Source organism: Patagioenas fasciata, chromosome 5 (assembly GCF_037038585.1).
Source record: "Patagioenas fasciata isolate bPatFas1 chromosome 5, bPatFas1.hap1, whole genome shotgun sequence".
Lineage (NCBI taxonomy): Eukaryota > Metazoa > Chordata > Aves > Columbiformes > Columbidae > Patagioenas > Patagioenas fasciata.
The window spans coordinates 49,322,617-49,349,639 of NC_092524.1; the positions used below are offsets into that span (position 1 = coordinate 49,322,617).

General features: G+C 44.2%; 2 protein-coding genes and 1 long non-coding RNA gene across 4 annotated transcripts in view; 1 reads left to right on the plus strand and 2 right to left on the minus strand.

Annotated features, from left to right (window-relative positions):
* The window catches only part of GTF2A1 (general transcription factor IIA subunit 1), a 30,793-nt gene extending 27,783 nt beyond the window's left edge, over positions 1-3,010 (minus strand). Inside the window, exon 1 of the mRNA XM_065838039.2 lies at positions 2,731-3,010. Coding sequence (XP_065694111.1) covers positions 2,731-2,760 — 30 coding nt within the window. The 5' untranslated portion in view covers positions 2,761-3,010. The remainder of the gene's footprint in view (positions 1-2,730) is intronic.
* LOC139828124 (uncharacterized) lies at positions 1,536-17,915 on the plus strand. The gene is made up of 3 exons (XR_011739412.1): positions 1,536-1,774; positions 15,529-15,604; positions 16,793-17,915. It is a non-coding gene; the product is annotated as an uncharacterized lncRNA (long non-coding RNA).
* STON2 (stonin 2) overlaps positions 17,824-27,023 on the minus strand; it is a 79,082-nt gene continuing 69,882 nt past the window's right edge. For both annotated transcript variants that reach the window (XM_065838037.2, XM_065838038.2), the window contains exons 6-7: positions 23,403-23,605; positions 17,824-22,326 (exon numbers count right to left, since the gene is read on the minus strand). In XM_065838037.2, coding sequence (XP_065694109.1) covers positions 22,243-22,326; positions 23,403-23,605 — 287 coding nt within the window. In that variant the 3' untranslated portion in view covers positions 17,824-22,242. The remainder of the gene's footprint in view (positions 22,327-23,402; positions 23,606-27,023) is intronic.

Below are 27,023 nucleotides of genomic sequence, written 5' to 3' on the forward strand. Positions count from 1 at the left end.
GGTCACAATTACACCAACGGTGTGTGTAAAAGAGAAGTAATACACAAAATCTATATCGTAAGCATTAAAATCTGAGCTTTTTTATGTCGTCATGGACTTGTACAAATAAATTATCTTCGTCATTTACAAAATTCTATACTGCATGTAACTGCTAACATCTTGTATTTGTCCTTTATTAGGAAGAACAGATTTCTAGCCATTCAGATTTGACTGGATGCTGACATGATACTGTTGACATATTAGACCCAAAGGCCAGCTTCCTGAAGTATTTAGAAATGTTCCTATTAATCTTTGGTAACCCTATGGTAAGCATCATGATCCTTGCTATTGAATGACACCTGAATTTGACAAAGTTGACCACGCACTGTTGCAAAGTTTTACTACTTAACTGAAAATTAGCCTAAAGCATACCTATGTGAAGCAGGCTCATTTTAAGCTTGGCTTTTACCATTCCAAACACAATATTTAAACACAGACACTTTCCAAGAGAACTTTACAGAAGTTATGCCAGTACAGAAACACAGCAGCAAGAAAGCAAGTCTTAGTAAATTGCTGAATCAAAGATATTTACAAGTACTCTGGAGATTGCTCAATACATACATATTTTGGTGTTCAGCAAAAACTCAATCAGAAAAACCTCTAATTTACTGTACAGAAATCAATCCTTTTCTTGCAATTAAAAAACAAAGCCAGAAATTCATAAACAGAAGGATAACTAACAGATTCTGTTCATACACGTTTTGATACGCATCCTACTGAGTAAATGCCCTGCATGTAACAGCTTACTACCTTCCCTAAAATTTTGTGATACAAAACCTGACAAAATGTGAAAGCAACAATGCTATTTTGCAATTGCACAACCCTATCTCCCAGGCAGGTCTGTAAAATTTCTGATTTGGAAAGGAAAACTAGGATGTTTTTCTTTTGTATACTGGTGTGCAGTATACCAAATATTGTAGTTAAACCAAATATTACTGAAAATTCTAAAACCTTTGCTCTGTCTGGACTGTAATAAAATATTTCCACACTTTAGTCACCAGAAACACAGAGAAATCACTGACTAGCACCTGCAGTCCCATGAACCATGGACAAAACTTTAATATTACTTTTAGGGTGACAGCTGTAGCCAGACCGTGGCAAAGCACCATAAAATAAGCACCGCATTTCTCTCCTTGATGTACTAGGTAAGAACGCTTTAAACCCTACTTTCCCCACCCAGCAGAACTACTTCTAAGACCTTATGGGAGCACAGGAACATTCGCTAGCTGTATGCGAGGGGCACGAAAGAAATAATACAAAAGAAAAAAGGCAGAAAAAGGTAGAGTTTCAAACGCAGGAGAGGACGAAAACCGCCTTTGTGCAATGCGTAAAAGCAAGGGCAAGTCCATTTACACCGGCTGGTGGACACCCCCCGCCCCCGGCAGCAAGCACCACCGCTCCGCAAGCCGCCGGGGCGCGGAGGGAACGGACCCCGGCAAAAGCCCTGCCGGGCTCGGAGGACAAGCCGCCCGGCTTGCAGCCTCCGCCGCATGCACCTCCCAGCCCGCGCTCCGCGGCTCGCTCCCTATTTAAAGGCTGATGTGGTGTTTAAATGGAGAGGCGGTGACGTGGGGCTGGAAAGCACCTTCCCATCCTCGCAGAGTCTATATTAGAGAGCGGCAATAGCTCTATATAAACAGGGCAGCCACAGGGAGGAGGAACACAAGGAGCAGGGAAGCCATGATGGATCTGAGAGCCACAAACAAGGGGGCCGAGCCCGCCGCCGGGACGCCGGGTTTGTCTCCTCCAGCGCTTCGGGGCGGGGGTCGCGGCCGGGGGGCGCGCAAGGGGAACAGGAGCGGAGAGGAGAGCGGCAGCCGGTGGGGGCTCGGTGGCTGCGCAGGTCTGTGTGACTGCTTGTTGCAAACCTCTGTGAGTACAAGTGCAGCAGCCAGCCACCCGCCACGGTGCGGAAAGCACGAGAAAGGAATGGGGGTGGGGGGGACAGGGTATATTATTTTTTTTTAATCTCTTTTTAAAATAAATACTGCCTCGCTCGCCGGAGAGGAGTTGAGGGCTTTCGCCCGGCTTAGCCGATCCGGCCAGACTGGGATAAGTGCTTTTCAACCATCGTCTCCTTCTTAAAAAGCAACATAAAATGGCTCCAGCAGAGCCCGGGCGGACTTCGCCGCGACCGACACCACAAAACGAAACCTGGCTCGGGCGCCGCTTCCCCTCGCCCCGGGACGGCGGCGGGGCTGGCGGCAGCGTTTCCCCCGCCGCTGACTCCGGCTCTCGCCCCTTCCCCGGGCGGCTCCCTCCGGCGGCGCCCCCCGCCCGCCAGCCGGCCAGCCCTTCCCCTCCCCGCCGGACCCCCAGCCCGCGGGCGGCGGCGCGGCCTCGGCCTCCCCCGCGGGGCTCCACCGCCCGCCGGGCCGCCCCGCCGCCCCCGGGCCGCCGCCCCGCGCCCCCGCTCCCACCGCCCCACTCCCGCCACCACCGGCTCCGCTCTCTTCCCCGCCGCCAAGGCGGCCGGCGCCGGGCGCCACAAGTTGGCTGCCGGCCGCGGGGGGAGGCTGCGCCGAGCCCCCCACCGCCCCTTCCCGCCGGGGGCCGGGGGGAGGGGGCCGGGACCGCTCGAGGCGGGCGGCGGGAGGGAAGGCAGAACGGGGGAGGGGGCGGCGGGCCCCGCCGGCCCCCTCCGCCCGCGCTGCCCCCGGGGCCCCCCTCACCCCCCGACCCGGTCCTTACCACGGGGTTTGTGTTAGTCGAGCTCGCCATGTCCCGAGCCCCCCGGGACGCCCCCAACCGCGGTGGGGGGAGTCGCCCCTAAAACAATAAACCTGCCCGGCTGCGTCCCCCCAGAGCCCGCGCGTCCCGCCCCGGCTCACGGGCAGCCCCGCGGCCTGGCCCGGCCTCTTTCGCCGGCCCTGGGGCTGCAGCCGCCGCCGCCAGCCGCCCGCTCTGCCCGCTTCGTCCCTTTATATAGCGAGAGCCGAGCAGCTGCGCGAGCGGCCAGGGCGAGAGGGGGACGCGGGCGGGGGGGCGGCCCAGACACCGCGAGAGCTGCTGCGAGACCGCGCCGGGCTGGGTGCCGTCACGTGAGGGGCCCACCCCGCCGCCATGACACCTACCGAGGCGGAAGTGGTTGCGCGAAGTCGCACACTTAGCTGCCGCGCAGCCGGGCCTACCGAGGCGGAAGTCTCCGCGTAGCCTCGGCAGGCGGCGCCGTAGCCCCGCCTCTCTCCGCGCGTGGCATCATGGCGCCAGCGAGGCGGTGGCGCCGGGCGCAGCCGCGGCCCGATGGCGCCAGGCGGTCCCCGGGCTCTGGCGGGACGGGCCCGAGCAGAACGGGCCCGAGCAGAACGCGGGATCGCAAGGGCCCCAGCCTTTACGGGCGAGACGGCCGGGACTGAGGCGGCTCGTACTGCCGGTCACGGCCGGTGTCAGGCTGGGGAAGACACGAACGCGCCTCAGCTTGGCCCATGGCGTTGGAAAACCGCTGCACCGGGCTGTTCCCGGCCCACGAGAAGGGGCTGTGCAGCTCTGCGGGCCCGCCGGGCGCTGCTGCCTCCCTCGCGGGTGGGTAAAGCCCCAATCTGCCGAGGAGCCCCAGGGTGCTGCTGGGCTCTGAGGCATCACCTGGGCTGGGAGCTGAGCCCAGAGCTGGTCAGGGGGAGGGTGGCAGCAAAATTTAAGAAATTACCAATATCCTCCATCACTGTGGGCCATTTGCACTTCCCAGTGTGCAACACTGATACTTTCAGCAGTTCCTCATAGAATCTGCAATAGGATGTCCCAGCTGTGCAAGAAGTTGTTCAGGCCCTGCCAGCTGACTTGACTCCCATTTTCCCCTCTGTTGCCATCTCTTCCACTCTCTCTCTTTATACCCTTTCTCTATAGCAACTTGTGAGATGCACATAATTACAGGAAAATCTTCTCAACTGTGAGTATTCTTCCATCAAACGTAATTTCACCCCGCCACCTTGGCTCAGTCTTTAGCACAACTTCTGAGCTCCGCTCATCCCTTAGACCTCCACTAGTAAGTCGCCTGTGCAAGTCCCACTCAAGCATAACTGAAAAATAAGATTGAATCCAGATCCAGCATACACAAGGCATAGCAGGTTACATCCCTTCAACAAATACTGTGGTACAGATTACATTTGTTATATTACCTTCAGCCTATTAACTAGCCCAAGTAACAAGCTCAGGAACTCCTGTATGGTATCTCATAATGGGAAGGAGTTTGTTTATGGGTACAGGACACCTTCCCCTCCCATTCCTCTAAATCCTTCATTTCTATAGTCATGAACACTTTCCTCCCTTCTGGAGTGCAGAATTCCTATAGGGACATGAGTGATTTACAGTGGGCCAGCTAGTGAAGCTGCTGTTCACTGCTAGAGCCCTTGCCAAAAAAAAAAAAAAAAAAAAAAAAAAAAATAGTTTGCAAAACTTTACCATTCTCGGCTGTCGAACTCCACCTTTTTGCTGGAGTTTTCTACCTGCACAGCACAGCAACAGAACTGAAGAGGGTCTGCCCCCTCAGAAGCCATGATTCGTGGTCTGATGAATGAACTCTGGGGATTGATTGAGGTGCTAGTGTTACTTGACTTCTGATGCCTCTGATAAGAAGGTAGTGATCTCTCGCAGAGGGTTTGTACTTCACTATGAAGTGACTGGCATGCCACCAGGAAGGAATCAGATTGCTGTTCATACCTTCCCTCTTTTTGACAGGAGGTACTGGATAGCAAGAGTTCCCTTCCCTGGAACCCCCTCACTGTTTTTCAGAGTGATTTACCAAATAATTAAAAACAAATTAACATATGGGCATGGTAGCAGTAATGGCTCAGTCTGGTATCATGCTCCTTTCCATAGTTCAGACGACTGTCTTCCCAGAAAGCAAGATCTGTCTGCATAGTCCTGTCGCAGTTTCTTAGACACCAATATCAAGTTGCAGTGCAGCACTGCAAACCCCGAGTGACTCTGAAGAATATTACTGTGAACAAAATCAAGCACTCATGAGAAATGCCCCATTGAGTCAGACTAATGGTCCATCTAATCCATGGCAATTCAGCTGCTGCTTGGGGAGAGGAAGCAAGTTAGCTGCTTGCTGAAGTCTGTTCACGTTGGGTTTTCCCCAGCATCATAGCTGCCTGCTGTATCAATATTAGGAGATTCTGCTTCATTTAGCATTTTGTTAGACTGGAATAGTGTACGTGTTTATGTACAGTGCAGTAGCAACACTGTTTATTTGGGTAGCATCAGTAGGCAGAAGCTACGTAACATTACTTTTATAGTTAACTGTATTTATCTGCCAGCATTCTCTTTCATTTGTCCATCAGGCACCAATTATATTAAGTTTGTGTGTTATCGTGTCTGTCTGCTTTCTCCCTAAGGTTTCTACCACTGACAACTCAGGGTGGTTTCACCAGGTTTGGCAATAATGTCAACTTTATTGCTGGCTGGACACTTCTGTTTTAGCCATTGTACCGTCTAGACTTGAACTCCACAGTGATAATGGACATTACATCCAGAGCAAATACAATGACATTTTGGTAAACTTCCTCCTTCACTGCAAAAATCCTGCCAAGTATAGGATAGTGTACGGAAAAACACATTTGTGAGCAAGATAAAAAGCTGATCCTTGGTGTGCTAGAGGAGGAAATAAAAAAAAAGATGCCTCTCAGTCCTAGCCACTATCATATTTCTTTTTCTACCAAATGCTTAAGACAAAGATAAGTCATCTTTTATAGCCAACACTTTGCACTCAAAGGCACATGGTCCACATTGAGTGCCTGGGATGATTCTGACTTGTTACCAGAAGCATCCCTTGCTTCTCCTCAGCAGAGCAAGTGACTTACTACTGCAACAGGAGCTCGATAAGTTAATATAAAGCGTCTTGGATATGGAGATGTTTTTAGTTAATCTCCTTTGTGGTCCATCAGAGAACTACATATTTTAGAAGAGAGATTTTTGATTAGGAAGCAGCAGGGTCAGAGAAGAAATTTTCTTTAGTATGATTTGTGGGTTGATTGCACTTCTAAAGTTTTTGGCAAGTACTAATAGGCTGTTCTTCACAGCATATCTTTCAATAAGATATTTTGCAAAGGGATAACCGATGTATAAGTATTTGCTAATGAGGGGAGGGAGGTGGGACACTTGCATCTAGAAACTCAAAGGTGCTAAGTACCTGTGATTGCCACTGAAAGCCCCCAGCTAACAATTCAGCTGAAAACAAAAACCACAAGAAATCTTGATGCTAAATCAAAACATATTAAATTTGTGGTCTTCAGTTTGTTTGTGTGTTTTGTGTTTTAAATGAAGAGGTTTTTTGTTCGTCTGAAAAAGGCAAAAATAATCATTAATAATAATCTGAAGCTACTCTTCTGTCTTCCAAGAGCAGACCATGAGTACTTCTGATCTCCTACACCTGGAGAGATGATCAATATCAGTGTGTCCTCATTGCTCTTTGAAAACATGTCTGATCATACAGCAAAGCATGGAGTACTGAGTATGAGGTGTTGCTGACACAGTGGTTTATAATGTCTTAGTTCTTGAAAAAACAGAAAAGCTCGTTAAGTCCGATTAACACGGACTGGCTCCCCTCCCCACCCTGGGGGTGGTTAGGCAAGGAAAACAAAAATTGGTCTTAACTATATTACAGGAGTGCAAATCTTAACATAGAGAACAGAATGAGGCTTACCACCAACACGCCGTTCAGATTTGCCATTCTAAATTGTGTCCACATTGACAGTCTGCTGTTGTACTTGGGCTGGCAGACTCTCCCACTGTGGGCATGAAGACAACATACAATTTTCACTCAGCATATTACACTCTTTCCTTGTAAACAAGCTAAGCCACTGAACACTTTTCAGAAGGCTTTGGTGACATGGAATTATTATTAGTCATGGAAGTAAACATTCTGACCCAATCTCTAAAATGACAGTTTTCCAGATGAATGAGTAGATACATATTTAACTTTAAATTGCAACAGCATGTGTTAAAAACATAAAACAGGAGCACATACAGAACAAAGCCAGTCTAGCAAATGTTAACAGGTGGAAAAAGCTGCTTGAAATTACACTCACACACTGTGAGTTTAGAGCTTATGTTCACCTCTGTGTTGAACTCGCTCTTGCTGCTTCCACTTGCTGTACCAAAGAGACTATAACCTTAAATAAGATTTGAGAAAATGAAGTATGGGGTTTGTTTTGTTTTTAAGTGTACCTACAGAGCTCAAAAATAACCCAGTAAGCAGCCCAAACCACAATCCAAAACTTCGGGCACAGGCAGAAGTTAACAACAGACACATCATACCAAAGCTTTTCTGAATGCAACCAGCCCTCAAGAGTCATAAAAGATGCTGACACATAATAGAACTTATGTGATATTAGTTTCAGGCAGTGTTCAGGTGGTGTATAAACATTCTTTAATTAAAAGGTATAAAATACATATATAGAGAGTGATGTTCTCCTTCTAACAGCCTGCTCACCACAATCTAGTAGCTGGAAACAAAAAAGAGTAAACTTATCTCTCTTGTCTTGGGCACAAGATTCTCCCCTAAGGCAGAAATGGAATGAAATAGCTCCCCTCATCCTTATTCCAAGGCATCTCTATTTTTCTAGATGGATTTACATCTAGAGCTTGAAACACTGCAATATGCTTTACCAAAGCACATTAACATCAGTTTTAATGATCTAACATACAATTCACATGCTCTCCCCACAGAGAACCAAACCTTGTCATCTGTGTGGTTTGTCTCTAGTGACCTTTCAGAAGGCAAAAATTAACGTTTCAGCAAGTTCTCAGCTTGAAGTGCTAAAGCTGGCAAGGGCTTCAGAGAAGCTTAGTGCATATTAAGCTTTTATTTCATGATTAGACTTTTAGAGTCTCAGGCTTGCTGTGCTCTTACTAAGTGCTTAATCAAAGTAGGAAGCACAGATAATTTTTCTTTAATATGGACTAAGATCCTTTAGTGCTAGAATACCTATAGTTGTTTGAAGGCAACTTACGCAATACACCTTTCTCATCAGGGCATGTCTAAATAGGACAATAAAACTTAGTTATACAGTCAAAATCACATAGCTACCAACCTTAGAAAGCCATCTTCCCACCTCTGAACAAAACACATAAGTTGCATCTTCACAGAAGATTACGTTAGCAGGTGACCAGCTACTATTGTTGTTTCATTGCTGTAACTCCTTCTGTCCCCATGTGTCTCCAGTAGACCTCTCAGGCCTTTGAAGACTGAGGGACAACACCACAAAACTCAGAGGCCTGAACACCCATCAGAAGATTTTCTTCTAAATCTGCCACTAACTGCCAGACCTTTTCCTCTCAACACCATGACTTCTCCTGTAGCAGAATTACAATTCACTCTCTGTTTTATACACAAATTCCATAACACGTTTTGCAAAACTGTTCCTTTTCTAGGACCACTCGTACCTCCTCCGCTTAAAGAATTAACCTCCCTCAGCCAATCCCTCAAAAAATCACTTCCCACAGCTGCACCAGGGTCTTTGTAACAGCTGTTTCTAGTAAAGGATCGGTCACAGCTGGAGGAGGCAACAAGTGCTTTTCCAGGCTGTTGCTTTGTGCACCATTCATTTACACCTTAGCAGAGGTTTCTACTGCTGTAGATTTGTGGATCAGAGATTGTTTCTTTCATGTCTCTGGTTGACAAAACTACACATAGCTCATAAAGGCAAAACTTAATTGAGACACTGACCCTGTCGTTCCCACGCCCCCCAAGCATTCAGCGATAATGAGGATTTCAGGCATTCGGATTTCCTTCCCATACCACTGCGCGCTCCTTCCCTCCCTGTGCCACCGCGTTCTGCTTTTGCAGTTGTGCCAGTTCCTTGTCGTGCCTTTTTTTTTTTTCCTGTGCTGGCTGATTTTTAACCTGGATCAGTTTCCTGATGTGGTTCATAGGCCAGCCCTACAAAAGACGTGTTAGTGGGACTGAAAGAGCTGACAGGAGTAGAAATAAGTGACCAGAGGAGGAAATGCTTCAAAACAACATTGTTGCCAAATGCTTTGTTATGTAGAAAAGTCTCCAGGCTTCCCTTTATTGAAGAAGAATTGGCCATTACTAAAATGCAGACCCCACTTGCTGTAAGTAAGCTATAAGGCTTGTAGTAGGAAGATTACTGGTCTTTGGGCAGACACCACCCCTTTATTTTTCATGTGTGTATTCATGTTTGTCCCAATGCTTAGGTCTCTACAGACTGACTGAATCATAATTTGAATACAGTACTGATTCTCAAATAGCTAAAAAACAAAAAGCCCCTAAAATTCTGAAGGCTTGAGTTCTTCGCAAGGGCATGAGCAAAAGGAGTACCTTCAAGTTACACATTCTGTCAGGACTACCTTGCCTAAGTGCTTTTTAAGTAGTAACATTAATCACTTGGGCTGCAACTGTAATGAATCACAGCTGCTCAGCTGTGATGAGGTTCTGACAATAGCCAAAATATTGCTGGCTCTGATTCATGGGTAACAAAAAATCTGCATTTAAAATATCAGTTATATTTTCTCTGTATGCGATGTGCTACATTATGGATCTAATGCAAAGCTTAGTAAAGCTGGTAAATGCTTTTACTGATTACTGCCATATATTCTAGCCAGAAGCTATGATGTACAAACATCCACAGAAAAACTGAATTGACTTCAGGAAAGTTATTCCTGATTTATATGGGCATCAGAGACTGAAATACAGAGAAGAATTTGCACAGCGTGATCTATAGTGTGACTTTGCAAGCCTTACATACCTCAGGCTGAACATGGTGACTTCGGATAAAGTAATCACCCTTGAGTGTGCCAGAATACAAACAGGCAGCATATAGCTACAGCATGGTGCTTGTCTGTGTGCCTGAGAACCCTGTGATTCCTTTGGGAGCGCGTGGGTGGCTGTGTAGCCCCTGTGTCCCTCACAGAGCTGGCAGGGTTGGAGGCTGCACACCAGCAGCCACGGCCAGGCAGGGATGTGCTGTGCTGGATTTTACTCAGTAATTTGTCCCGTGGCCACACATTCACATGTCCACAAAGTAAAAATGCTTTTGTGCAAGGCAGGTTGGCTCCACTTCGAATGCTCACTGCCTCACACTTGGTATGTCTGTTTCTCAGGGCCCAAGAGAGTGGCCTTGCAAACCTTGCAAGCTTCTGCCTCGCTGAGGATCATGGAGAGCAGGCGTGTCAAACTCCTTTTCACCGGGGGCAAAGAGGCTACAGGTTTATGGAAAACCATGGGTGTGCCCTACACGTTACAACCTATTCAGAGGTGATCTTGTGTCCCCTCTGGGATCCAGCGCGAGAGGCATCAGGCAGTCAAGACCAGACTTTTTTTTTTTTTCCTTTTCCCCATAGATGAGTTGAAGGGTTGTTTTTCACAGGACTGGGTGGAATTTGCAGGAAACAGCTCCAGTTCAGTTTTGGCGGTGATCAGCCTTCTCAGCAAGGAGCAGTGAACATGAATTCAGTTGTAGCCAACCTATGGCTTATGAGCAGTTAACATGCAGTTCCCGTGCTGAGGTGAATTATCTAACTGACAGAGCTGTGCTATTCTGAGGACTGCTGGGCAATCAGTGTCCCTGGCTTTGAGAGAAAGGAAAACAGCAGGAATGAGCCAGCCCAACTCATCCTGTAGTACAGCTATCGGACCCCAGGTATTTATTGCCATTTCTAACCTGTGACCCATTTCCAGAGTTCCTCTCCGCTAGAGTCTTCATGCTAAATGATGTGTAACCTGTGAGTCTTGGGCATACCAAGATTTTGACAGCTGCAAATGTAAAAAAATGTGAAGCTGTGCTTACAGGCTGGAGCTCACACTTTCCCTCAGCTGCTTGTTCCTACTCCCTGACTTACTGCTTTAAATGAAACATCGTTTTTCCATCTAAGCATCATCTTCCACTAGAAGTATTCCTAGCTTTGCCATATGACCTACTGTGATCGTCTCATTTCTCCCACAGGCTGACTCCAGGCAGACTAGTAGTCGGCACATCTATGTCTCTGTTGCAAGAAGACATCAGTAGTGAGGCATCCTATTGCATCCGCTATACCTGCAATTTTCCTTGCACCCTGTTTTATAGTATGGGCAGAGCACGTGTAGAGCAGAAAACAGCACTTCCAGTTTATGGAGTTTTTAGACAGATGCATTTGTGCTGGAAGGACTGGTCCATCTTCTGACCCAGCTGGCCAGATGCAGATGTATCTGGGCAGGGGCCCAACGTTGCCTTTATTGCATATGGTCTGTAGGCACCAGGGGTGTTCTATTCCAAGAAGTCCTGGCTGTTGCTGCATCCAGCCCCTGGCAGAGTCTGCATGGGGCTGGGCTCAGCTCCCATGAACGTTTTCACTGGTCACCTGCCAAGGAGGTGCTGATGGCTATCAAATAACATGAAGCAGATGAAAGTACCTGCAAAGCTAAAGTGATAATTTCTCTGTCCTCATCACCTGGACAGTTACATAAATGTATGTTTACGGTTGACGCTGTCTCTCACAATATCCTCATAGGCAAGCTCAAGAAGTGCAGGCTGGATGAATGCATGGTGAGATAGAACATGAACTGTCTGGATGGCAGAGCTCAGAGGGTTGTGATCAATGGTGCAAAGTCTGGTTGAAGGCCTGTAGTTGGTGGAGTTCCCCAGGGGTCAGTACTGGGTCCAGTCTTGTTTAACCTGTTCATCAGTGGCATTGATGAAGAGACTGAGTACACCCTCAGCAAGTTTGCTGATGATACCAAACTAGGAGGGAGGGCTGACGCACCAGAAGGCTGTGCTGCCATTCAGCAAGACCTGGACAGACTGGAGGACTGCGCAGAGAAGAACCTAATGAAGTTCAACAAGGGCAAGTGTAGGGTCTTGCATCTGGGGAGGAATAATGCCAGGCACCAGTACAGGTTAGGGGTGGACCTACTGGAAAGCAGCACTGCAGAGAAGGACTTGGGAGTTGTGGTTGACAACAGGTTGACCATGAGTCAATGATGTGCCCTTGTGGCCAAGAAGGCCAATGGTATCCAGGGGTGCATTAGGAAAAGTGTGACCAGCGGGTCGAGGGAGGTTCTCCTCCCCCTCTACTCTGCCCTGGTGAGGCCACATCTGGAGTACTGTGTCCAGTTCTGGGCTCTCCAGTTTAAGAAGGACAAGGAACAACTGGAGGGAGTCCAACAGCAGGCTAGGAAGATGATTAGGAGCCTAGGGCAGCAAGAGACTGAGAGAGCTAGGTCTGTTCAACCTGGACAAGTCTGAGAGGGGATCTCATCAATGTTTATTAATATCTCAAGGGTGGGTGTGAAGAATATGGCACCAGACTCCTTTCATTGATGCCCAACAATAGGATGAGGGGCAACAGGAAGAGACAGAAGCATAGGAGGCTTCATCTGAATATGAGGAGAAACTTCTTTTCTCCTTTGAGGGTGACAGAACACTGGAACAGGCTGCCCAGAGAAGTTGTAGAGTCTTCTCTTTCCAGCCTGGAAACATTCCTGTGTAATCTACTCTGGGTGAAGCTCCTCTAGCAGATGGGTTGGACTAGATGATCTCCAGAGGTCCCTTCAAACCCAAACCATTCTGTGATTCTTTGCTTCTGTATGAGTGGTCAAAGCAAGTCCCTTGCTTGCTGAAATTGGAGATGAAGCTGGAGGATGTGACCAAGTAACGGTGCAGAACAAGAGTTAACTTTCTTTTGGACCTAACAAAGCCAGAAGACTGGCAGTAGTGTTTAAGCTGTTCAGCTTATTCTCTTTCCATTACTGTAGACCTCTGCTATAAATTTCCAGGTCCCTCTTGCCCAGTTTTCAGTTATGGCTTTCAAGACACAATTCATATGTCTGCTGAATGTTGTGGCAGGCAATGTGCTATATTGATATCGGTGTAAATTGCTAAGGAATGAACAGTACAAGGGCATAGTGCAGAAACATACAAGGTAAATCATGTTACAAATGCTGTAAGTCTGCTAAGGACCTTGAAGGGAGAAGACATTCTTCTGGGTTAGGGAGACAACAGAGGGACATTAGATCTGCATTCAGCTGGGGCTCTGTCATTCCAAGTCAGCAAATTAAAGCTATCTTAGCTTTCTTATCATCTCAGAGGTACAGTCTTCTATTTCACTTAGCTCTTCAGATAGCTTAATTTCTTAATGTTTGAAAAGGACTATGTGATTTTTAAATACAAGGTGATAAGAGAGGACAAAGTGATATCCTAAAATGTATAGGCCATGAGTTTTTTGAGGTTCATGGTATCAAAGCAGTTGACTCCAAAGTTAATTGCCTAGATTTTCCTGCACTGATTGAAAATATCACATCGTCTGGAATGTATCTTAAATACTCCTAGGTGGAGCTTGTACATTTGGCTGACTTGAATCTGAACATTCAGAGTCAATTACAAAAAGTAACCAGCATGAATTACCACTGATTTTATCAAACATGTTCTGTTGATCCCACAGGAGTGTGAGAAATAATCCCTTAGGCAGAGGAGTTTTATCTGTGAAATTCCCAACATAAGGGGGATTTTCTAGCAAACTTGAGGAGGAGGCTTATATCAGGAAGGTGGATGTCATGAACTCTGTGAGTGCACCATGAATCTTTCTTTTCCAAGTTGGAAATAAAAGATGTAGCCACAAGAGGGAGGCAGAACTCCTATACCAGTGTAGTAATCCCAGCAGAAAACAAAACAAATCAGATAAATACATTTTCAAAATTTCTCTTTGTGCTAAATTAATCCAGTAGCACTCTCATTGAGAGCAATGACTGTTACCTGTAACTTCTATAGAAGTCAGTTCAGAATGCATAGTAAACATGAAATAATTAACATAAGCTGGAAATTAGTAATTAGCACGTATTTTTCTTAAACCTAAAAATTAGGTAAGGAATTACTTCAGGACAGATTGAAACTGATTTCCATGTGCTTTTTGTGCTTGCTGGGAAGACTGTCCGTATGCTGTAAGGGATTAATTTCAAAGGCATATAGTTGGGTTATCGCCAGGCTCTAATACAGAAGGATCTTTTTGTTTTTGGAAGGAGACATTTTGTAACAAATTACTTCTTAGAAAATACAGCACCAGGATGTATTTAAACAGTTCTATTTCCGTAGCACCTCAGGAAGCAGATAAAGCACTCTCCTCAAATGGCGCTATTACCTCCCCTATAAAGTACTTTTCCCTGGGCAGCAGGCCTTCTAGGTTCAGTGAGCTCAGCAGAGGAAGAGATTCATCTGGAGGGAGATGACAGGTCTGGTGTCTAATTCCTACTCCAAGGACTATTTCCGTAATTTATTCAACAGCATTTCAGAAACTGCAGTCAAGGAATGACAAACCTGATCATTATTCCAAACCCTTGAAGTCTTCAGTCCCGCTTTTCAGTCTTGAACTGTCTCCACCTCTGTCCCAGCTCCCTAGGTAGCCTCAAACAAGGAGGAGAAAGGGAGACAAAGCTGTTCACTTGCCTGCAGTGCCGTGCTGCCTGCTGAGCTGGTTCACAGCACACAATGCTCATTCCGAGCACGGCAGCAGAGTAGAATCCTCGAGACAGGGAGGGCAGGAGAACACTTAGCTTGAAAGCCGCTTAGGACTGGGATAGTTTGATGCATGTACAGGAACAGTAGGTGTATGGAGACATATTCCATGCAAATTAATGAGACCTTCTGGGAATTTTGGTGCTTCCAAAATGAGGCAGCAGCTGTATGGGGGTTTATCAGGTGGGACTAGTGGGCTTGGCTTCTCAGACTTGGACTTAGCCCCACCAGTGTATCTCGGGGTGGTGCAGGGTATCCGTCTGCTAAAGAGTGGCCAGAAAATAAAAAGTCAAACTACTGTTCTTTCCATCATACAATGCTTAATTGTATAGGCCTATGCATGCCTATACAACACACATGTATGCTTTTATTTTTAAGTAGACAGTAGTTAAAAGTTATCCTCTTACTGCATTTTCTGTTAGAGGTATTTAAAGTGCTTTATGGATGTAAATTTAAACTGATTCTGTGCATGACTGTGCAGACAGGTAAGGACTGCTTCGGGTAAAAGAGCAGTCAACAGTACTGAAAAATTTTGTTTGTTCACCTGTTCTCAGCTAGACATTGAATCAGTTGAGGTAGTCAACTCTTATACCAGTTTTGAGATCTAACTGGTTTTCAGTGTGTCAACAACAGGTCAAATTCTGCATGGGGTTTACAGTCCAGAAACTAGGGAGACTTGTGTCTCCTTGGGTCTGCTGGATGGAACAGGTCCGTGGTCCAGGCAAAAAGCTGCAGTGACCGCTAGAGAGCAACAGTCCCTCAGCTCCTGCAGCCTCGGGGAGCCTGAGCAGCTCAGCACACCCACCGCCCTGAGTTCCTCTTTGCAGGTCACTTCTCTAGGTGGGACTCATAGCACAAACCACAACTTACCAGGCAGAAATGTCACTGTCAACTCACACTTTCATCATCCCGTGTCTTTTAGGTCCTGTGGCCCTGTACAAGTTGAGAGCTGATTTGCCAATGTCGTTCAGTTCCAAGTCCAATTCTATTTGTTTACATAATAGTCATGCTAAATTTTTACTATTTTTTTATTTGTACCCAGGATCAGTGTTCGCAGAGTGGGACTCCCCAGGTCACATTTTTTGCATAGCTCCTGACCTCTCATGGGACCTCATAAGGTATTAGCACACATTTTTCTCTATAGTGTATCCTGTTTTGCCACCTGCATTCCCCTGGTTGCTCCTCTCATGCCAACTGTCACTTGGTGCCTGCCAGGGACATTTCTTCCTCCTGGGCAAAGGGGACCTAATACAGCTTGGGAAAAACAAAACCAAAAAGCACCTGCTGACTGATGCAGTGCACTTTAGACAATATTTTGATCAAAAGGAAGTGGGGATGGAGGATACCATAGTGGGTGAGCTCTTAGTTTAAACCAGTTTGCGATTTTGCTTTTGTTTTCCTTGACCAGAAGCCAGAGCTCCACTATGGTTCTGCCTGCATCTGTGCGCTGATATGGGCTTTTCCCATTTTCTTCCCTTTGAATCTCCATAGTCTCTGTATTAATACAATTGCTGAGCTGACCATGCCCTAAATTTCTTTGCTTCCACACAGAGGAGTAGAGCTCTCAGTTTCTGTTCTGCGTAAGTGAAAGCTTTACAAAAGAGGCTCTCACACTAGGAAATTACTTCCAGCTGTATTCTTCCTACCCCTTCAGAAGCCACTCAGGCCAAGCTGATTGCTCCCAGTTTATCTACAGCCCCATAGGCAGTAACAACTAGGAGGTTGCAGAAGGCTCCTGACCCAGGAAGGACCAGTCTGCCCACATCCCTGAGCCCCAGCATGTGTTGCCACTTGTTGCACTCCGCTGCAGACAGTGGTATCATCATCCCTCTGCATCAGGCTTTGCTGTCCCATGGTTTGGGGTTGAGAAAGACACCTTCCATAGCTGGTGTTTAAAATACAGGCTGTTTCAAAAGACGCACCCCATTGTGTTCTTCAATTGCTTTGAAATTGGGTACGTCTTTTTGAAACACCCTGTTCTATTCCAACTACTTTTTTTATACATGGCAGTTGCTGTTAGGCTTCTGGGACTGGTGTGCTTCATGTTCCAGACACATCTGCTGTGACACAGACCTGCACCTAAGTTCTCTATTTTTTGCTTTGCCTCAGCTGACCTTCAGCAGCTTTTGTCCTATTCGTAAATTTACAACGTACGTCGATTAGATGGTAAGGGCAACCACAGCAGCTAAGAGCACTGAAAGAAAACTGTGGTGTTTTTTCTGTCCAAATTGTGCTATCTCACTCTAGTGATGTCTTTTGTTTGGGTACATGTTGCACTGGCATTATAACTTCTCCATCTCTTGCAGGGTGTTATTTTGGCTTGTCTCCAAGGACTGCACTGTTGCCGAGGAACTTTGAGCTCCCCGGTTTCAAACTTTCAGCTTTTTCTAACACTATATTTTTAAAACCATTTCACATATTATCAAGCTATCATGGTTAATATAATCCTACCTTCCCAATTTGGTACTATTATTTCCAAATGTCACTGAATATCTGAATTACAGTAAATAAACTGCTATTACTAACAGCCACTGAATCTATGTAACTTTCCTTCTTTCTTCTGGCTGACCTGATTTACTCTTGAATAATGAACATCAGGCATCGTTACCTGTGAACCTCCACTTTTTATACTGTAAAGTGATTGACTTACTGTCAGTTGTACAGAGGCATACCATGGACAATGTGCTGAGCTCAGAGCAATGATCTGAGCAGCCGTTATGATGGGTATCTGATTTTGTCAGTGAGACTGCACAGTTCTTCAGTTTGATTCTGGGAGTGCTTTTGAGAAAGCCAATAGACTGCAACTGGTCTCAGTGAATGTGAGAGAAGCGGAAAAATGTACAAAATGACACACGGCTTACTCAAGTTCGAAAGAACACAGAGAATCATAACAGAGGACTCTCTAAATAGTTCAGACCTTATCCTTACACTTGCTTTGCAAATGGATGTTCTGATCACAGAAGACTCTTCCACATTCTTCTGCCTTTAGCGGTAACAGAGCAGCAGAGGCCCACCAAGCAGAAGCTTCAGTTCTCAATTACTGTTTCAGGATGGTTTCTTCAAATGTTGGATCCTCTTCTATGAAGTTACCTTAGCACTGTTCTACAGGCTTGTTATGTGGCTCAAGCTCTAGGCCTGCTCCATTTCCTTTGCAGACTGTCACTCAGCCTGGATGATCAAATGAAATAATACATTTTCTGTATATAGTCCCATTACTTCTAATTTATGTCCTTTATGCCATTCAAAGCACTCCCTTTTCCTCTTCTGAATTCACAAATTCTAACTTACCAGAATCTACAGCACATATAGCTTCAATTTCACAGTGAAAATGTGGATATGCTGTTTCATCTTAACATTTATTGAAGTTTTCCCACAGTTCAAACAAAACATGACATCCCATTTCAACCGATAAAACAAAGAAAAAAAATAAACCACTTCTACAAAGTTAACCAGTGTATAGACTTTCTTATTTTACAAAACAAAAAGGTAGGAACATGTTACAAAATAATTATCAAAGCAATCAATGTCAATAGTGCAAAGAATGAACTGCAAGTATACAGTGGGAGAGGGAGGACGGATGGATGTGTGGGTGGGTGGGTGGGTGGCTGAACAGAACAGGAACGCTGCGAACAGCTGTGCCTGGTACCACACAAAATTTCCCATCTCAGACAACTCATGATGCAGATTTAACTTCAGTGGCAGGAGAGGCTAAGTACTTCACTGGTAAGCAACCTCTGTGTGCTGCAGATGTTGCACTGGCCAGTTCTGGAGGTCAATACAGCTATGAACAAGAGCTGCTAAGGTCACAGGGAGGAATTTTTCACCGTCTGGGACAGAGGTAAACTATCAAGGGCTTGATTAGTTTGTGTGCATTCAAAGGCCAAGGAAATTGTTGAGAATTTCATGCCAGCAACAGAGTAGGTACCTCCAGGCTGAACGTTGTGTACCTCTTCCTCAGGCTTTCCCCCTTGCTTTGATGCTCTTTTGCATGGAATTGCTCTCTGTCCTGAGAGGTGACTGATCAAGTGGGAGTTTTCGCAGCTACTAAGTGCTGTGGGCAGGTAGACCAACAGGTCTTGGATCTCCAGTCAAGCAAATATGTCAGCCAGCAACCCACCAGAAAAGGTAAATTATTTCTGCAATGTTTCTTATGATACTGCTACAATGAAGAACCTAAAATCTGTCTCCTTCATAGGATGACTAAATTTGAGTCTAAATAAAATAAAGGACAAAACGAACATGTCAGTTACTGTATTTCTCACCTGAATTTGCCTATTTTCCTTTTCTAGTAGAGTCTCCACAGTTAATAAACGTAAGAGGCATTCACTAAAATAAGCTCAGCTGCCTGGAGATGTTGTTAATCTTTACTCCTTGTGATCAAAGACTGCTTATTTTTCTAGGTAATACCTCAAGTCTTACCACAGTACAAAAACGAAACAAAACCATAATGAGAAATAGAAAGAAGGCTGAAAGTGAGAATAGCTTCAGGAAATAAATGTATACTCACCTTGAAGGCACACTTCCTGCATGGAGTGTTTTGGGTACTACAAAGCTTTCAAATAAACCAAAGGACAAGTGATTACATGTTTCTCAAACGGAGTATTCAACTGAAGCTATTCAAAGAGATTTTTCCCCAAGGTAAAAAAAAAAAATAATAATAATCCCCACTACAGGCATAGCTTGTACCTAAATCATTTCTGCTACTCTAAAACTGACAAAACTCTCAGCTCCTTTCCCCTCACCCCCATCAACAGTTTGGCCAAATTATGACTGTACCCCTATGGATGAAGAGTATATGATTCATGTACATAAAGGTCATACAGTGACAGTATCTAACACTGAGAAATTGGCACTGTTTAATCAAAGAAGAACAGTGGAAGCTTCAAAAAGGGCACTTAGGATCCCAGTGTTCAAATGCTCAGCACTCGTAATGGCGCTGGACTAAAAAATTAATTCAGTGGTACTGAATTAATGATACCAACACGAGATTTTCTCAAGATTTTAGTTGTTAATGCTCTTTTGAGAAATCAAACTGCTTACTTCAGTGCTTCAATAGAAAATAAGATCTTCTGAAACTTTGGCCAAGGTATTAATCCTAAACTCTTAAAAACTCAGTGGCGTGTAGATCAGAAAAATATTGTCCAGAGATCAGAAAGGATTAAAATAGCTTTTTTTATAAACCAGAACACTTTTCTAGTTTTGCCTGCACAACTCCATGAGGACTGGAAGATATACTTCTGTCACACAACTAACTACATAAGACTGATCAGAGTCAGGCCCGTGCTCTTTCTTTCTTTCAGTAACTTTGACTAAAAAAAAGAATCAGTGATGAAGAGGCAGAGAAATTAAATAAATACAGAAACCTCCAATATGTTCATCTTGCAATTCTGGGGGCATGAAATATTCTGTGTCTGGAGTATGACAGAGACTGAATAGTTTAAGAATTCAACAGAGATAGAAAATGATATTCCTCTAAATTTCTCCCCTCTTTAAGGAGTACAACATAATTTTGCTTATTTGCTATTACTTATTTGTGTTTTCAAGGGCTGGGGGGGCAACAGACAAAAAATTCAGACACTGGGCCTCCAGATCAGAGTAGGAAATCTCCCAACTTTCTTTCATTAAACATCCTCACATTTCCTCAGCAAAACTCAGCACTCCTTCAGAATGGCTTTGTTGGATTTCTTGCTGGTCCTTTTCAGAAACTGTACACTAGGAGCTGCAGTGAAAAACAGGAAAAACACTCATAAGTTCTTTGAATGCCTTTGAAAAAAGGAGTGAATTTTGTAGAGGAGTTGCCATGCAACTAATCACAGCCAGTCTGTAGCAGAGCTGGGAATCAGTCATGAATTCAGCTCCATGCTCTCACATATTTCATAATGTATACAAGTTATCATTTAATAAAGAATAATTCTTTGCACTTTACCAGTAATTTTAATCCACTAATCTCAGAGTGCTTTGTAAAAGTTAATAGCATTTTTGGATGTACAGAGATGTTGCAAATGCTTAGTACTAATTGGTGTGCTCCAAGGAGCTCCCTGGGCTTCAGCAGGACTACTTGCAACAGAATATTAAACGCTTATTAAGGAGTCCTAGAAGGACTGAGACTTTACATATTTTCAGAGGTGAACCTGTGTAAATATAAATCACTAGTCTGACCTAGGCTTGAAAATTAGGTGCATATAAAAAGGCATTCAGAAGTTCCCTATAATTTGTTTAAAATTCTACCACTACCAGTTTTAGACTCCGTGTAATTAATCTCAGGTTTTATTTGGGATTTTAACACTGTAGTGATTTTTATAGGAGTCACAGTGAAAGTAGTAAAATGAAAGTGTATTAATCTTCTGTTAGATGAAATGTAAAATAAAATAAATTTATAAATTTATAAAAAAGCTTTTGTTTTAATTATCATTTTAAATTACATTGCCAAGGCTTTCCAAATGTGTGACTTTAAAGTCAGCAGTAACCTTTCAAAAGATAAATGATTTAATAAATTACTTTTCTTACATTAAAAATTACCATGAGACAAAACATTATGCAAGTCATGGAAAGAACTACAAAAAATGGGTACTTTGAACACAGTTTTCTCTGAAAATATATATGAATAAGTTATTTTTGCTTTCTGAATTTTTAGAAAGAAGTTTTAAGAATTGCTGTTAAATTCAGCTAAGTGAAGATTAAAAAATCTCCATGATGGAAGCTTGTTTTTAACTTTTGAAAAGAGATTTTGCCTCCCAGTTAGTGGGGGATTTTATAAAGATACAAGTTACTTATATTGTAGGTTCAAGATAGAACATGAAAGTAATATTGTGCTGGATAGACTTCAAAGGAGTTTCAGGAAGGCAAACAACATTGTTAATCATGTCCTGACATTTTCAATAAGCACCCACCTTGCCCATCCAAGAAAACATAAAAAAAGAACCCAAACCACAGTGTTTTTCCCTTAAATATCTTTCTAGGCAGGAATGATCTAAGCAACATACCTCCTGTATCACCTCTATTATAACACACATTCCCTGTCACTAGCAGCTATAACCATGTTCTGTCAAGATAACAGAACAGTCCAGACTAACAAATACACATTTCAAGAAACTTTCTTGTAACTTGTACAGACACCATGAAAATGTGCACAATGACATGCTGTCATTCAGAAGATGAGGCAGAAGAGGATGAACAGAAGAACAGCTCCATGATTAACTGTCCCGTCTGTCGTTCATCTGCTTGACCATTTACTATGTTTAAGATGCAGAGTTTGCTGATTCTCCAGAATGATGCTCAGGGTTTTCACTCTGTTGACTGCTTCAGAAATGAGACTTTGTATTTCTCCTTCGATGCTCCCTTGCTGATGACCAGATCAACAGACATAAAAAAAAATGCTTAAAGTAGGAGGGCAAGATTGTGAGATAAAGGCTGCTTTCTGGTTTGGCTGCGACAGTGGCCAGGCCACACTTCGGTGCAGAACCTAAACAGTGAAGAGGCAGAAAAGGCAGGCTGGACTGTAATATGAGTCATTCTGTCTATACCTCAACTGTACTTAAATCATTCCAGCAAAAGCCCATCAGTCTGCTCCAAACAAACCACTGGCAAGCTTCTTCTCAGAGTATGGATCATCACAAGGAGAAATAATACTCTTCAGAGCATTATTTCAAAAGTAGTACTCCATACTTCCTAACGAAAAATACCAAAACCCTGCAAGTCCTTTCTTACAGGTCGTTAATTTGACCACCCCTCTTGGGACTTGCAGACCGAGCTTCATTCACTGTGTAGCACATTCATTGACATTTGCAGTATCTTCTCCCGTCAGATCCTCATTCAAGCTTTTTTTCTGCTCTATTTCAACCTAGCAGAGGAAAAAGAGGGAGAACATTTGTAATGAGAAAGCAAACCAAAAGATTCAAAAATCTTCCATAGTAGTGATTTGTGTCCTGCCCAGGTAAAGAAACTGTCAGTAAACTGAGAGAGTTGTGAAGAGAAATAGACTGATGAAGGAAAGCTGGATTTGATTTACTAGAAGTGTTTTCAGTCTAATCTGAACAGTTTTATGATTCAACGGTGTCACGACATCATTTCCAGAAGAGATAATGTCATTCAGAAAATGCATCTCACATGATTTTATATTATCATCCCCAGCTGTACTCTGAATCCAAACCCAGAACCAAATCTGCAGAGGACAGGTGGCTTCTGAAGTGACTGAAGTGGCTTCTGCAAAGACTGATGTATAAAACAAAGAGATTAATTTACAAAATGCACATCTACATTTGTGTTCTAAATTTCAACACCTCCGAAAACTCAGGAAAAATCCAATGTTTAATTCCTAAAAGGGATATTTAGGAAGATCAAATACTATCTCCAGGGAATTTAGGAGACTACTAAAATGTAATTACAATGACCATTAAAAATATTTACCATGACAATCTTTTCAGTTTGTCTCATCACTGCTCTTAAGGAAAGCAGGTAGGATGCCAATTTCTCTGCTGAGTGATCAGCTAAAGTGCAAATTTTGGGATACTGAGATTCTTGGCAGGTATATACAAAGTGTATTTTCCCATCTGCTCCTCTCCTTGGGGCAGGCAGGAGGAAGAAATATTTAAGCACAGAAATAATGTGATCCTTTTGTCTGCTGTAGCACTGCCACTGTACCTGCTGTGCAAAACTCCCTGTCCATACTCTTACCGCATCAGCCAATCCCCAGTAGCTGGCTGTGTGTATGCTCTTCCACAAAGCAACTGCAAGCAAGTTTATTCCGTCTTTGCTGAGGGATAATCCATGGCTTGATTGCCACGAATCAATGCACAGAGCCTGGCATGTGCCAAATTCCCACATCATCTGCCTATGTTTTTTTATCATCTGCCCACACTTTTCAAGACAATGAAGCATGCAAAGTAACCATGGTGATTGGCACATCCTAATTTTTACCTTGTAACTGTAGTGTGCTGAATAGTTGACCCACTTCCTCACATCGGTCTTGTCCTCAACAGAGATGGACCGAATGGTGGCTTTGGACGCAGAAGTGGTGGGCATGTCAAATTCCACATCTACATAGCGGACAAAACTGGAAGGCACTTCCCGGTCAGAGCCAAGCTCCAGGTGACAGAAGAAGCAGTGAGGATGCCCAGAAGCTGGGAAAAGAGAGCAAACAGACATGAAAGTTGTATTAGATAGATCAAAAAAGACATTGAGGATGAAGCAACATCACAAAACTGTGAGATACCCAGAATCTGCCTGGGTGAACTAGTTTGTAGCAAGTGACAGTATCTTACTTGTCTTAATATCACCAGAGTTTCCAGAGGAATTAAGCAAAATAAACTGCAAAAAGGAATGTCATTCACTTTGGTTTGCTTTTAGTGGGTGAAAATACAAGATGTAAATCAAGCACTATAGGGTAAAAAGTTATTTCCCCTCTTCTGATTCCCTCGGTGTATATAACACACTAAGTACATTGTGGCACATCCTTCTGAAACATCATGTATTGATAGTAAGAGTAAAGGTGGCATTTGGCAGATAGTTCACATTTATTTGAAATTTTAATCCCCATTTTTAGCAAAAGAAAATATATTGGATAATGGTAAATAATTTTTCTGGTTTCAAGAAGCAGATTTGTGCACAGCTTGGAAATAACTGTTTATTCCTTGCTCTAACCCATGACAAGGTGGCTAGTTATTATGGATGGCAAAGTGAGGAAGTAATCATGTTTAGCTCTGTCATCTGTAAGTGATAACCTTTGTTGTTATTTTTCCTCTTTGTTTTGCTGGACAGGAGTGATATTTAAAAATTAAAGTAGGGACTGTGAGGCAGGCTAGGCTGGTTTTATTTCTGACTGCTGCCAACTCCCTAAGCTCTTCAGCAAGTCATTTAAGGTCTGTGCCTCAGTTTCTCTATCTGCAAAATGAGGATGAGAGCCTTCAAAGCCACTGTGGGTTTCTGACTGAGGGGATCCTATTATGCAAGTATGTGTAAATGAAAAAAATGTATTAACCAATGAAAGGGATCCTTGTCTGCCACTGTTACAGGCTTTAGGATTTCTGACTACTTGTTCATTGGGCAAGTCCTTCTCCACACGGCTCAGCAAGGCATCCAGGACAGAGATGAGGAAGGAGGAAGGCAGGAGGAGTGAAGAGAACTGGGTGGGGAAAGCCCAGCAGCTCTCCCTGGGAGGAGGAGGGAAACACGGCCTGTGCAGGGCCTGCAAGCCTGGGCGTTGCAAAGAAAGTAATTCCTCATCCAGAGCTTAGCCCAAAAGCCAGCCTTGTTGAGCTGAAGCTTGAAAAGCAAGATGTGGGATTTTGAGGTATTACTTGTCCCAACAGGATGAAGCTGAGCACTGAGGGCTTAAGCATTGCAACATCCCACTGTACCTCTGCAACAGAGTTGGAAAAAAATATCAGCCTGGTGTTAGTCTGATTAAAAATTCAACTAGAGTCAGCCTCATAATTCCAAACAGCCTAATCAGAGTTTCCTCACAACTGGAAGGCTTATAAACTTATGTCTGTGCGAAAAATCCAACAAGAGGCTATCCAGTTCAGCAGAGACTGCAGAGATATGCAGCACCACAGCCAAATTGTGAATAAGTGGCTGCAGTATCAAGCAGATATAAAAGCTCAAGTTCTGCAAGCATTAAAACACATCACTTGCTTTTCATCAGCATGAATTATCCCAACCAGAGTGCTGACTTAGCTCCCCTGGTTCTAGAGTCAGCTGGGCCCTGTCTTGGCCAATGCTTCCTGGCTTTTCATACCTGGAGCACACTCTTCTTCTCCATAAAAAGCAATGGCATACAGTAGACCTTCAGGATGATCCCACTGACCATGGGCTAGCAGCAGCCCCACGTACTTGCAGGGAGATCGCTGTGCCCTGCAGCACCGCAGCGCTTTTACTTCTGCCCAGTCCTTGAGCTTGGCCATGGTGGGCACACCTGTGGCAGCAATGCGCCTCTGCCCTGGGTGCTGCTGCACCTGCCTGGGTATCACTGCACTCTGGTACTGCCTTATGTAGATGCCTAAAAATGAGTCACTCCTGGCTCATAAGTCCCATGTTCAGCACTCGATACTGGCAGCCAACTCCCAGTCTCAGGGTCCCCATCTGTTTGTATCTCTTTCCTCACTCTGTACCAGTCTCAGCAGACTCATTACTCTAATCCTTCCTGCTCATCGGCTTTGCTGTGCTTTTCCTCTCCCCTAGTTTTGCTCCCTCTTTCAGGCTGCCTGGGTTGCAGAGGAGGCCCCACAGCAGCCCTGGAGCAGGCAACCCTGTGCTCTGGCATAAGCCCCATCCACAGCTAGAAAACATCCAGCTCGTGCCGCTGCACTCGGGAGCCAGCGTGTGCTCGGTTGATTTTGGGACGGACACATGAGGGTGTTTAACTGGGCTTGAGCACACCTCATGACAGCAGGTTCTTTGAAGAGCTGAGCTACTAAACTTTTCATAATTTCAAGTGGACACATGTAACGAACAGTTGCTCTTCTAACACACTTGAATGTTGGTAGATATTCACACGCTCATAAAACAAAGAAAGAAACAAACCAAAACCAAACCAACCAAACAAAAAAGGAATTAAAAAACGCAATGCAAATAACAAACCATTTTTTCAATAATTTCATTTCTTCTAGTAGAAGAAAAGACTATGCACAACACTTGAAAAAATATGGAAGTTATTAATTTAAGCCAGCTCAGCATGGTAGGCAGCCAAGTGAAATGATTACGAAAGCAACTTCCCCACTGAAGCTATAGCAGAACTACTGAGCACGTCAGTATTCATTAGTGCCTCAAGTGCGAGGCACACAAGGCACAACTTCTATAGACTTTGTTTGTTCAAGAGGCTCATCCAGTGCTTTTTCTCTAGTGGCCAGGTACACTTTTCTAGTAAAATCTGGAAGAAATCAACACACTGCTTTTGTTTTGCATCTCTTGCTTCCCTGAGCTACTAATATTCCATTCTGAAAATCAAGGATCTGATCATTAACATACATGCATGGATTACTGTGATTAGAGGGAATCTGTTCCAAATTACTCTGATGTCTCAACATATTTTGATTAAATGATTTAATTTACTTCAGAAAGTATATCAGGCAGCATGCCTGGGATCCACAGCCAACCGAGACCAAAGTTCAAATATCCAGATCCAAGGCTCTGCTTAGAGGCTACATCCCTGCTTCACTGGAAGAGCGTTTTCCCACGATCTAAAACTGAGTGGATGTTTTCCTAACATTCTGCTGGTGGATTAAAAAACAAACATGTGGAGCCCAGCCAGCTGCAACCGAAGCTCTGCAGAGCATGTAAATAGGCTTTATCAACTGCTTTGATCATATTAATTGTGAATATGAGAAGGGCAATAAAGTCGAACCAGCTATTTTGGAAAGGATTTCAGCAATGTGCTCAGTAGAATCCAGTTCATAGTTTTTTCTTAGGTCAAATAATAGGGTACACACAGTCCTTCATTTGTCACATACTTTTCGATGTCCAGTCATCAGCAGATGCTTTGGCTACAAAATAATACAGACAGTGCTGATAACACGTTCTTATATTAAGGGTCTCATCCCG